The 11,623-nt window shown below is 40.7% G+C and overlaps 1 protein-coding gene across 3 annotated transcripts; it reads left to right on the top strand.

Moving 5' to 3' along the window:
* Positions 1-84: 84 nt before the first annotated feature.
* Positions 85-8,484, top strand: LOC111795330 (alanine--tRNA ligase, chloroplastic/mitochondrial). 3 transcript variants are annotated; one of them, XM_023677681.1, is made up of 13 exons: positions 85-416; positions 1,244-1,367; positions 1,466-1,674; positions 2,408-2,586; positions 3,275-3,353; positions 3,624-3,758; positions 3,885-4,034; positions 4,186-4,296; positions 4,381-5,298; positions 6,242-6,514; positions 6,618-6,827; positions 6,931-7,088; positions 7,782-8,484. In XM_023677681.1, the coding sequence occupies exons 1-13, from the start codon at positions 318-320 to the stop codon at positions 8,116-8,118; spliced, it is 2,982 nt and encodes a 993-aa protein (XP_023533449.1). In that variant the 5' UTR covers positions 85-317; the 3' UTR covers positions 8,119-8,484. The 3 variants fall into 3 exon arrangements, with proteins under 3 accessions (XP_023533449.1, XP_023533448.1, XP_023533450.1); XM_023677680.1 differs by having other exon boundaries at positions 86-416; positions 1,261-1,359; XM_023677682.1 differs by having other exon boundaries at positions 303-416; positions 1,244-1,359.
* The last annotated feature ends 3,139 nt before the right edge of the window (positions 8,485-11,623 follow it).

Here is an 11,623-nt window from a genome sequence, read left to right as displayed (position 1 = left end):
AAAAAAAAAAAAAAAAAAAAAAAAAAAAAAAAAAAAAAAAAAAAAAAAAAAAAAAAAAAAGAATTAAAATTTGGGGAGCAGTTTTGTGGGCTCACGGTGCCCACACTTCGATTTCAGCTTCTTCCGCTGAAGCTTCCAAAATGTCTGGTCCTCTCAATCGAACTTATCTTCTTCTTCCTCCTTAATCTCAATTCAGCACATAAAATACAAACCATACTTCAAAAAATCATACTTCCTGGGATTAAGTTCTTGGAATTGGGAGCACTGCTCGTCAATGGAGTTCACCTTGAAGCTCCCAAATCATCCGCCTCGTAGTTATGGCCGAAACTCTCTTACTCCACTTCAACGTTCAAGCTTGTATGGCAACAAACCTGCCTCCCTCGTGCGACCCAGACGGAAAGTTACGTGCTCTTCCGGTACTTCTCCGATTTTGTTCTATCTTTCTATCGATTTAGAGCTTGAGAATTAACTTGCGGAATGTTTTGAACCCATTTGAGGGAAACCGTGAAATGCCGTGTAGCTTGTTTGTTTCTGAGGCTGGATTGATTTTTAAGTATCTGGGTCATCTGTATATGAATGACTTATCAATGATTAGTTCCGTTTTCTATGATGTTTCTGAATCTGGGTTTCGAAGGAGCCCCCTCGCCCGAACAATGGTTGAGTTATTGGATTCTTGATATGCAAAGTCACTTGATTGCTCTTCTTATTTGGTGTTTTTTGTTATCAGTAGGTTACAAGTTGATATCTATTATATTATCTGTTGAGGATTGTTGCGAGAGGAGTCCTACATTGGCTATTTCAGTGAAGGGCGTAACGATAAAATGTTATACGTTCTTTAAGTATCTCGGGAGCATCGAAACAAGAAATTTTGATTGAAGTGATTCCAAATCAATTTGGTTTGAAACACAAGTAGGAATTTGAAATTCTTTCGTACCAAATCCGTATGCCAAATTGAGCATAGCCTATGTGCTTGCTAGATGATCTAGCTCTGTTTCATTGATCATGAAATGATTATTCTGATTTTACATGAACACCAGAATTATAAACCTTCTGGCCAGCCCCTTCGATCGTGTAGTACTAGTCCAACTGCATCGTAGTATTGTTGGTCGTGTTCATATGATACTAGACTGTTACAATTTCATTTTCATAAACAAATATTGATGCCCCACATGCTATGAGTTCTATTAGGATCGTTAACTCCTTTTTCGTTCTTCCGGCTGACCTATTATGTTCTGAATATCAGCTTTCGGGATATTACAGGCTATATTACAAGGAATTCTGCCCCTTTTCCGTCCACCATGGATTGTCACAGACATTTTCTTCCAAACGTAGCTCGGGGCACACAACTCAAAACAAGAAGTATATCAGTCAGTTTGATTAAAATTATATTCTCGACTTGCAAATTTTTCATTTGTCGTTTCAACGCTTCACCGAATTCTTACATTTCGACTTTTCACTGTTTCAGCATCTGTGAAACCAGTGAATGAGGAATTAGTAGAGGATAAGTCCAAGGATCTCCAAGTGTCTGGGGATTCTATTCGTCGTCGGTTTCTTCAATTTTACGCTTCCCGTGGACACAAAGTTCTTCCCAGTGCTTCTTTGGTCCCAGAAGACCCCACGGTTTTGTTGACAATTGCAGGAATGCTTCAATTCAAGCCTATATTCCTTGGAAAGGTATGGCATGCACGTCGTTAAAGCTCGTGTTAAATTCTATTGCATTAAAATCGACTTAACATTCTTTCACCATACCTTTGCTTGGAAGAAGCACTGGATGATAACATTGTTTTGGTATGCGTGTTGTGTTCTTTCTTTGTTATAAAGACTGTAATATTCAGTTGCTCATGGGCTGTCCTTTCAAAGAAAGCACCTAGGCTTTGGTGTAATGTGGTTAGGGTCACTCTTTGAGGGATACCCCTAGGGAGGAACAAAAGAATATTAAGGGGGCGGGATAGGGAATTTTTCTTCGCACCTTCTGTGGCTTCCAAATCTTATGGAAAATGGTGTCATGTCGTCCTTGTAGTGACTTCTGACTTCTGTGAGATCTCACATTGGCTGGAGAGGGGAACGAAACATTCTTTATAAGGGTGTGGAAACCTCTCCCTAGTAGACGCGTTTTAAAACTGTGAGGCTGACGGTGATACGTAACGAGCCAAAGCGGACAATATCTGTTAGCGGTGGGTTTGGACCGTTACATTCTGTACCTGGATGTTTTAGAAGAGGAACTATTGGAGTAAAGATACTTTAGAGCAGCTTAGTAATATACTTTTGAGTTATTTTGAAGCTATTATTCTCTCTTTCTTTTCTTTAGTTTGTTGTTTTTCTTCCTGAAAAATAATTGTTTGTTATATCTTGAGCTAGTTTGAATTGCAAAATCTTCAACTTGTTCTTTATGTTCATTATTTTTCAGGTACCTAGACTGGTGCCTTGTGCTGCAACTGCACAAAGGTGCATACGTACAAACGATGTAGAGAATGTAGGTCGAACAGCTCGGCATCATACGTTCTTTGAGATGCTTGGAAACTTCAGTTTTGGTGATTACTTCAAGAAAGAAGCGATTAAGTGGGCATGGGAACTGACAACCATCGAGTATGAATGAATTACATTATCATAATATTAGTTCTAAAATTTTTCAAGCTCATTTGAAACTGAAGCAGGACAAGATTTCTCATCAAGTAAATATTATAATTGTGAGATCTCATATAGGTTGGAGAGGGAAACGAAGCATTCTTTATAAGAGTGTGGAAACCTCTCCCTAGCAAACGCGTTTTAAAACCGTGAGGCTGACAACGATACGTAACGGGCCAAAGCGAACAATATCTACTAGGAGTGGGCTTGGACTGTTACAATATTGTTGCCTGCCAAGATCCAAGCTATAAGCTTCTTGAGCATAAAATTCTAATATTTCTTTCGATATTAGCAACTTCATCTAAGAGTTGAATGTGTATTATCAGTCTCTTTTTCTATCAGTGTTCCATCGCCCCTTGAACCTTCTTGTAACAGCCCAAGCCTACCGCTAGTAGATATTGTCCTCTTTGGGCTTTCCCTTTAAGAGATTCCCCTCAAGGTTTCAAAACGCATTTACTAGGGAGAGGTTTCCACACCCATATAAGGAATGTTTCGTTCCCCTCTCCAACCGATGTGGGATCTTACACTTCTCCTTTTATCTTCTCGCAATTTATAGGTATACTGATCTAATATAGCGTGATCAATAAATAAACATGCCATTGAGTCTACTGCTTTAGATTTCATTGGATAATGGGTTTTGTCCCTCCAGATTTGGGTTGCCAGCCAACAGACTATGGATTAGTATATACGAAGAAGACGACGAAGCTTTTGCAATATGGCATGACGAGGTTGTATACTCGAAATCTTTCAACTTGTTATGCTTAGTGAATTTACGCTCTTTCTTGAAGCTTACGTCTCTTTGATTGTATATTTTGTTCTTAAATAAATGTTCATTTAATTACTTTCTCCCTGCAACCTAGAGCGGTAACTTGTGCAACGAAGTCGGGGACTATCGTGCTTTTCATTTTCTGTTAATTTTCTTTTATTGAGGCAAGAAAACAATTTTCGAAATGTAGGCAACCTTTAATGTACGTAATACGTATCGTATCTTATTCCAGGTTGGTGTTCCTGTTGAACGTATAAAGAGGATGGGTGAGGATGACAACTTTTGGACGAGTGGTATCACAGGTCCATGTGGTCCGTGCTCCGAGATTTATTATGATTTCCAGCCTGAAAAGGGGCATTCTGATGTTGTATGTAGTATTTTTCTTTCCCTTTGTTGATTATATGGAAGGCTGTATAGGCGTTGTCTAGTTCATAGTAGCACTTCAATGTTCCATTAATCCATTAACTCTTGAAGAGTTTGATTATTTTTGCAGGATTTGGGGGATGATACAAGGTTTATGGAGTTCTACAACTTAGTTTTCATGCAATACAACAAAAAGGATGATGGCTCCCTCGAACCATTGAAACAGAAGAATATAGATACAGGGCTCGGTTTAGAGCGCATGGCTCGTATTCTCCAGAAAGTACTATAGCTACTCATCGTAAAGTTACTTATGAAGTTCAACATGAAGTACTAGAACTCACTGAACTAGGAAGATCTTATATTTCATTTTATGTTGCAATCACTTGCTACTCGTGTTGGTGAACGTTTTTTTTATTATCGTTTTCTTGCAGGTTCCGAACAATTATGAGACGGATTTGATCTACCCCATTATACAGAAGGCCTCAGAATTAGCTCATGTGACATATGACACTGCTGATAATCAATCAAAAACAAGCCTTAAAGTATGTGTATCTTAGAAGAAACTATCATTTACGCTTCGTTCCACTTGGTTTCTTCATCATTTCAATGCTTTTTATTACTTCTAGATCATTGGGGATCATATGCGTGCAATTGTATACCTGATATCTGATGGAGTCGTCCCATCCAACATTGGGAGAGGATATATTGTTCGTAGGCTTATCCGAAGAGTTGTTCGTACTGGTAGGCTGCTTGGAATAAAGGGGGACGGAAAAGGCAATACTGATGGGGCATTTACACCACATATTGCAGAAAAGGTCATTGCATTAAGCTCCCATATCGACGAGGACGTGAAGGGTAGGACAGGCCGCATTCTCGAGGAGCTGAAAAGGGAAGAACTTAGGTTCGTACAGACACTAGAGAGAGGGGAAAAACTGCTTGAAGAGATGCTAGCTGATGCATTGGCAAGTGCTAAAGAAGATGGAAGATTTCCTTGCTTGGCTGGTAAAGATGCATTTCTGTTGTACGACACGTACGGGTTCCCGGTGGAGATTACGACAGAGGTTGCTCAAGAGCGTGGTGTAGTAGTTGATATGAAGGGCTTTGATATCGAAATGGACAATCAGAGACGACAATCTCAAGCTGCACATAATGCTGTCAAGCTGGAAGTTGGAGAAGGTGCAGATATCATGGAAAACATCTCTGACACAGAGTTTCTAGGATATGATATGCTCTCTGCTAAAGCCATTGTAGAGAGTCTTATTGTGAATGGTAAATCTGTATTACAGGTCTCGGAAGGACACGATGTCGAAGTTTTGTTGAATAGAACGCCGTTCTATGCGGAATCTGGTGGTCAGATTGGAGACCATGGTTTCATCTATATTTCAGAAGGTGAAAACAGAGGAAATGTAGTAATGGAGGTAAAAGATGTACAAAAATCTGCAGGGAGCATATTTGTTCATAAGGGTACCATCAAACAGGGAGTTCTAGAGGTTGGAAGAGAAGTGAAAGCAGAAGTAGATGCAAAATTGAGGCAGGGAGCCAAGGTAACATTATTTGCATGTCGCTGCGTTATCGCTTAGAAATCTTGTGCGTTAATCTTTTGGAACACCTTTTATGAGGAACAGATGAGATCCCACATCGTTTAGAGGGGATCGAAACATTTCTTATAAGGGTGTGGAAACCTCTCCCTAGTAGATGCGTTTTAAAACCGTGAGACTGACGGCGATACGTAACGGGCCAAAGTGGACAATATCTGCTAGCATTGGGCTTGGGCTGTTACAAATGGTATCAGAGCTAGACACTGGGCGGTGTGCCAGCGAGGATGCTGGGCCCCTAAGGGGGGTGGATTGTGAGATCCCACATCGATTGGAGAGAGGAACGAGGCATTTCTTATAAGGGTGTGGGAACCTCTCCCTAGCTTACACGTTTTATAATGGTGAGATTGACGGCGATATGTAACGGGTCAAAGTGGATAATATCTGCTAGCGGTAGGCTTGGGCTGTTACAAATAGTATTAGAGTCAGACACCGAGCGGTATGTCAGCGAGGACGCTGGGCCCCCAAGGGGGTGGATTGTGAGATCCCACATCGATTGGAGAGGGGAACGAAGCATGTCTTATAAGGGTGTGGAAACCTTTCTTAGCAGACGCATTTTAAAACCGTGAGACTGACGGTGATACGTAACGGACCAAAGCGGACAATATTTGCTAGCGGTGAGCTTGGGTTGTTACAAATGGAATCAGAGCTAGACACTGAATGGTGTGCAAGCAAGGACGCTGGTCCCCCAAGGGGGGGTGGATTGTGAGATCCCACATCGATTGGAGAGGGAAACGAAATATTTCTTACAAGGGTATGGAAACCTCTCCCTAGCAAACACGTTTTAATACCATGAGACTGACAACGATACGTAACAGGCCAAAGCGGACAATATCTGCTAATGGTGGGCTTGAGCTGTTACACCATCTGACTTGTTTCGTAATATTTGTAGGTTCATCACACTGCCACACATTTGCTACAATCTGCGCTTCGAAGGATTATAGGCCAAGAAACGTCACAAGCTGGTTCCTTGGTTGCCTTCGATCGGCTCAGATTTGATTTCAACTACCACCGACCTCTGGCCGACACCGAGATCTTACAAATTGAAGAGTTAATCAATGGTTGGATTGGAGATGCAGTGCTTCTTCAAACTAAAGTTATGCCTCTTGCAGAAGCCAAAAGCGCAGGGGCTATTGCTATGTTTGGAGAGAAGTATGGAGAAGAGGTATGAACTTTTTCTCACTACAAGCACAAATTTTGACAATGGCATATCTGAAATCACTTTGCATACCATTTCTGTTAAGGGTTACTTTGGATCCTTCTTCTAGGTACGTGTCGTTGAGGTTCCTGGCGTGTCGATGGAGCTCTGTGGTGGGACTCATGTATTCAACACTTCAGAAATACGAGGTTTTAAAGTCATCTCGGAGCAGGGCATTGCGTCGGGCGTTAGGCGAATAGAGGCCGTGGCTGGTGATGCTTTCATCGAGTACGTTAATGCTAGAGACTACCATATGAAGCGGTTGTGCACCATGCTCAAAGTATGCCATTACCTATTTGAGTAGCATAACTAAGTTTAAACTTGATTGGCAAGCGATGATTCGGTATTCTTTTCGAAAGCGAACTTTACTTTTTTCGGTGCAGGTAAAAGCTGAAGATGTTACAACCCGAGTAGAAAACCTCGTCGAGGACTTGCGGTTGGCGAGAAATGAAATCTCTAATTTGCGTGAAAAAACTGCGGTTTTTAAAGCATCAAGCCTTGCTAATAAGGCATTTGTGGTTGGAACTTCAAAAGAGATCAGGTGAGTAATTATAAACTTTCCGAAGTATCCATTCCCCTAACAGTCCAAGCCTACCGCTAGCAGATATTGTCCTCTTTCGGCTTTCCCTTCTGGGCTCCCCTCAAGGTTTTTAAAACGCGTCTACTAGGGAATGTTTCCACACCTTTATAAGGAATGCTTCGTTCTCCTCTCCAACCGATGTAAGATCTCACAATCCACCCTCTTCGAGACCTAGCGTCCTCGCTGGCACTCGTTCCTCTCTCCAATCAATATGGGATCTCACAATCCACCACCTTTAGGGCAGCATCCTCGCTGGCGCTCGTTCCTCTCTCCAATCAATGTGAGATCTCACATCCACCCCCCTTCAGGGCTTAGCGTCTTCGCTGGCACTCATTCCTCTCTCCAATCGATGTGGGATCTCACAATCCCACCCCCTTTCGAGGCCCAACATCCTCATTGGCACTCGTTTCTCTCTCCAATCGATGTGAGATCTCACGATCCACCCCCTTCAGGGCCCAACATCTTCGCTGACACTTGTTCTTCTCTATAACTGATATAGGGTCTCACAATCCACCCCTTCAGGGCCCAGCGTCCTCACTAGTAGTGGGCTTGAGCTGTTATAATATTTTCTTATTTTCTCAAGTTCTAGACATTTTGAAACAATTTTCTTCCTATGATCCATCTTAACACAACAGATAACAATCTCTTTCACAGGGTACTAGTCGAGTATATGGACGATACCGATGCCGATTCACTAAAAGGTGCAGCCGAGTTCCTGATGGACAATCTTCAAGATCCCGCAGCTATCGTACTAGGCTCCTGTCCAGGCGAAGGAAAAGTGAGTTTAGTAGCAGCATTTACGCCAACTGTTGTTGATCTGGGAGTGCAGGCAAGGAATTTCATAGGACCTATAGCTAAGTTGTGTGGTGGAGGAGGGGGTGGGAGGCCCAATTTTGCTCAGGCAGGTGGAAGAAAACCTGAGAACTTGTTGAACGCACTCGAAAACGCTCGAACAGAGCTTGTTCGAATCTTATCTGAGAAGGCAAGCTAGGACTCATTCGAATCGTAGACGGAATGCATTCGTGGCATCACGGGTTAGAGCTCATATCCTTGAATTGGTACAGTATCTTTGGAAGAAGCATGGATATAAAATGTAATAGATCTGTGAGAGATTCTTGTTGCTCCATGTTACAAGAGTTATTGATTCTTTGAATGAAACTCTCATACATGTTTGGAAAAGGAAAAACAGCCATCTCTGAAAGAATCAATGGCTATTCACTTCTTTCAAACTTGGGAGAGAGATAGCCCTCTCGAACGGGTTATTGTTATATCGTAATATTGTAGTGTCTCTTCGATATTGCAATATGTTCATATGGTTTTAAACCATGAATGGGATACTCATCATATTTATCATGGAGCTCAGTAGTATTCGCAGTATTAGTCTCAGTAGAATTCTTATGTCAGCGACAAAAGCACTAGCTAACGCTGTGAGCATCTCATAATGGTTAGGACAGTCAGCCCAAAGTTACTCGTGATTGGTAATGGCATAATGAAAAGAAGGGTAGGGGAAACACAAACCGAGTTAGATGACAAAGCTGAGCTCAAAGGTACATTTTTTATGGGTAGAAGTACCTCACAATCTTTTCTTCTGTTGTTAGGAAAGTATTCCCGGGAATGTAAGTCCAAGCCTCGAAGGAATTGTCTCCTCACTCAGCTTTGATTCAACGGTTGTGTGTTCGGTAATTATTTCAAATAAATAAATAAAAAGTATAATTTGAAAGGAATCAAATAATTAGTGCCTAAAAGCCAAAATTAGGTACACTCCCATCCTTTTAACCAAACCTTAAAACTCCCTTCCCCACACGTCTCTTCCTCTTTTTGTTCTAATTTTATTCATATTTTCTTCAATCATATCATTTATGATTTCTAAACATATTTGTTGAAAGTTTCTAAAATTTATTTATATGAATTATTTTTTATAGTTATTTATTTAATAGGTGGATAGGCGCATACTCTGGATCGACTAGCTAATAGGACGGGCAATGTAATACAATCTCCAGGACGGACGATGTGAGTGAAAGCTACTCAGCGATCAGACCAGACAGATGTAGGTAGCTTGATTGCCTTACCCGTCAACCTGCACCTATAGAACCTAAAGGATGACCCAGCAAACTTCCTTTATTCATATAGCAACTTTTGTTAACTCGATTCCTTTGTAAGGAGTACATGTTGAAGTAGAAAACGTTCTATTGCTTTTGAATATCTTACTTCAAAGTACAAACTCGACCATTTAAAAGAATACAATATCAGGCCAATATAAAGATGACATGTTCGTGTCGGGACAACATTTGTGTTTGGGACCCATTTTGGTTGAAAGGGAAAAGGGCAGAGCATTATCATGAAGCATTCAGCCCCTTTTCCCTCAATTCTTCACTTTCAATGCATTCAGTGTGTCCTTTTAAGATGTCCATTTTAGTTATCTCGTAAAGTTTGGTTATCTCGTACTCAAACATATAAATTCAGACTTTCGAAATTTGTACAAACTCAACGTTTTTTTCATTCTTAGATACAGAAATTCAAAATTCTAAACTCGACTCATCTTAACATATATGATATTTCGACGTTGACAAGCCATGAAAAGGCACTTTTAGGGGAAAAGGAAATGAATACAAAGAATTTTCTAATTAAAAGAAGATTTCTTATTCAAAGGTGAAAAGTACAATTTATTTAACAGTGGTAAAGATATGTAATCATTGGGATGTAGAAAGGAAAATGGTAAAAAATCAGTACTTTTATGCAATGGCTTCTTTCTCTAAAGGAATCTGCATCTAACCAAAGAAAATGAGCTAAATGAAATGGGGATCAAGGGGGTTGGAGGATGGAGATAGGATCTGCACGTGTTTAGAGCATTTTAGCCACCACGTTATGATTGATTTGCACCGGAAATAAGACAGACAGGAAGAGTCTAAGGCGAAGTACTGATGTTTTCCAACTCTTAAAGGGATAATAGACTTGTCGGTCTGTGAGATCTGGGGAAGAAAACGAAATATTCCTTATAAGAGTGTGAAAACCTCTCCCGACTGACGGCGATATATAATGGGCCAAAGTGGACAATATGTGCTAGCAGTGGGCTTGAGCTGTTACAAATGGTATTAGAGCTAGACATCGGATGTAACGACCCAGATCCACCGCTAGCAGATATTGTCCTCTTTGGGCTTTCCCTTTCGGGCTTCCCCTCAAAGCTTTAAAACGCGTCTGCTAGGAGAAGGTTTCCACACCCTTATAAATGGTGGTTTGTTCTCCTCCCCAACCAATGTGGGACATCACACCGGATGTGCCAAGGACACTAGACCCCCAAGGGGGTGGATTGTGAGATCCCACATCGATTGGAGAGGGGAAGGAAGCACTCCTTATAAGGGTGTGGAAACCTCTCCCTAGTAGATGTGTTTTAAAATCGTGAGACTGATGACGATACGTAATGGGCCAAAGCAGACAATATCTCCTAACGGTGGACTTCCGTGGGGAAAGAGAAATAACAAAGGAGAAAAAGAGAAAGGAGGTGGGGGCTGTCTTTGTTTTGTTTTCTTTTTTCCCTGTGGCCAAGAGTTTTCCCTATTGGATGATTTGCTCATTTGATCCTCTTGAATACGAAACCATCCTCGCCCTTTAATTCATGGTGCCACGTACCAGACAGATTGACACCACCAAAACTCTGTTCCAGCAAGAGGTCAGTTCTTAATAAGATAATGCATATTAGGCCAAGAGTGGAAAGTTCATGCCATCTACTTATTCCCACATTAAAGACTTGTCTTACTAAACTTTCTCCCTACACATTTATTGTTGTTTTTTCATGTGGGTCTCAACCCGTAAGGAATTTTATGCCTCGTTGACATGTCAAGAAATTGTATTATAAGAGATAAATAGAGTCTCTCATATGGAACGCTAATAGGTCAAGAAAGTTCGAGAGATTTCTGGTGTGTTCTGGCGGGTTGTTGGTGAGGACTGAGTAGTATAAGTGGACTATAAGTGGACTGGGGAAGCTCATACGAGCAAGGGAAAGGTTCTTGTCTTGTTGAAGAATAAGAACTTTAGATCTAAATTATCCAAGAACCTAAAAACTATAAAGAATCAACTCAAGGGTAAGTTTTGGAACAGATTACCTTAACGATCAACATCAGGAATATAGAAAACTCGTGATTCAAATCACTCCACAAGATATCTTGATCAAGACTACTTGAATGACTCTAGCATCTAAACAAAAGAAATACAAAAGAACAACCTCATGGCTTAAGAAGCATACTAAGCATACTATGCAACTTTCATTTTAATATCCAAAATCATCCTAGCCTTGAAAGTAAACTTTAGAGTAACCTATGGTCAACTGAAAGGTTGTAACACTCCTTCTCGTCAATACCATAATAACCACTAACTAATTGTAACTTAAAACCTTAAAAAATAATACCCTAAAATTGAAAAATACAATGAGATCTCCCTAAATCCAAACATGTCTGATACAATCTTGTCATCCACAGTCAAAATAAAATCTCTGTAGCATG

This window comes from Cucurbita pepo, chromosome LG05 (assembly GCF_002806865.2).
Source record: "Cucurbita pepo subsp. pepo cultivar mu-cu-16 chromosome LG05, ASM280686v2, whole genome shotgun sequence".
Taxonomy (NCBI): domain Eukaryota; kingdom Viridiplantae; phylum Streptophyta; class Magnoliopsida; order Cucurbitales; family Cucurbitaceae; genus Cucurbita; species Cucurbita pepo.
Note: the sequence above shows the minus strand (reverse complement) of the source record. Positions and strands in the feature narration are given on the sequence as shown.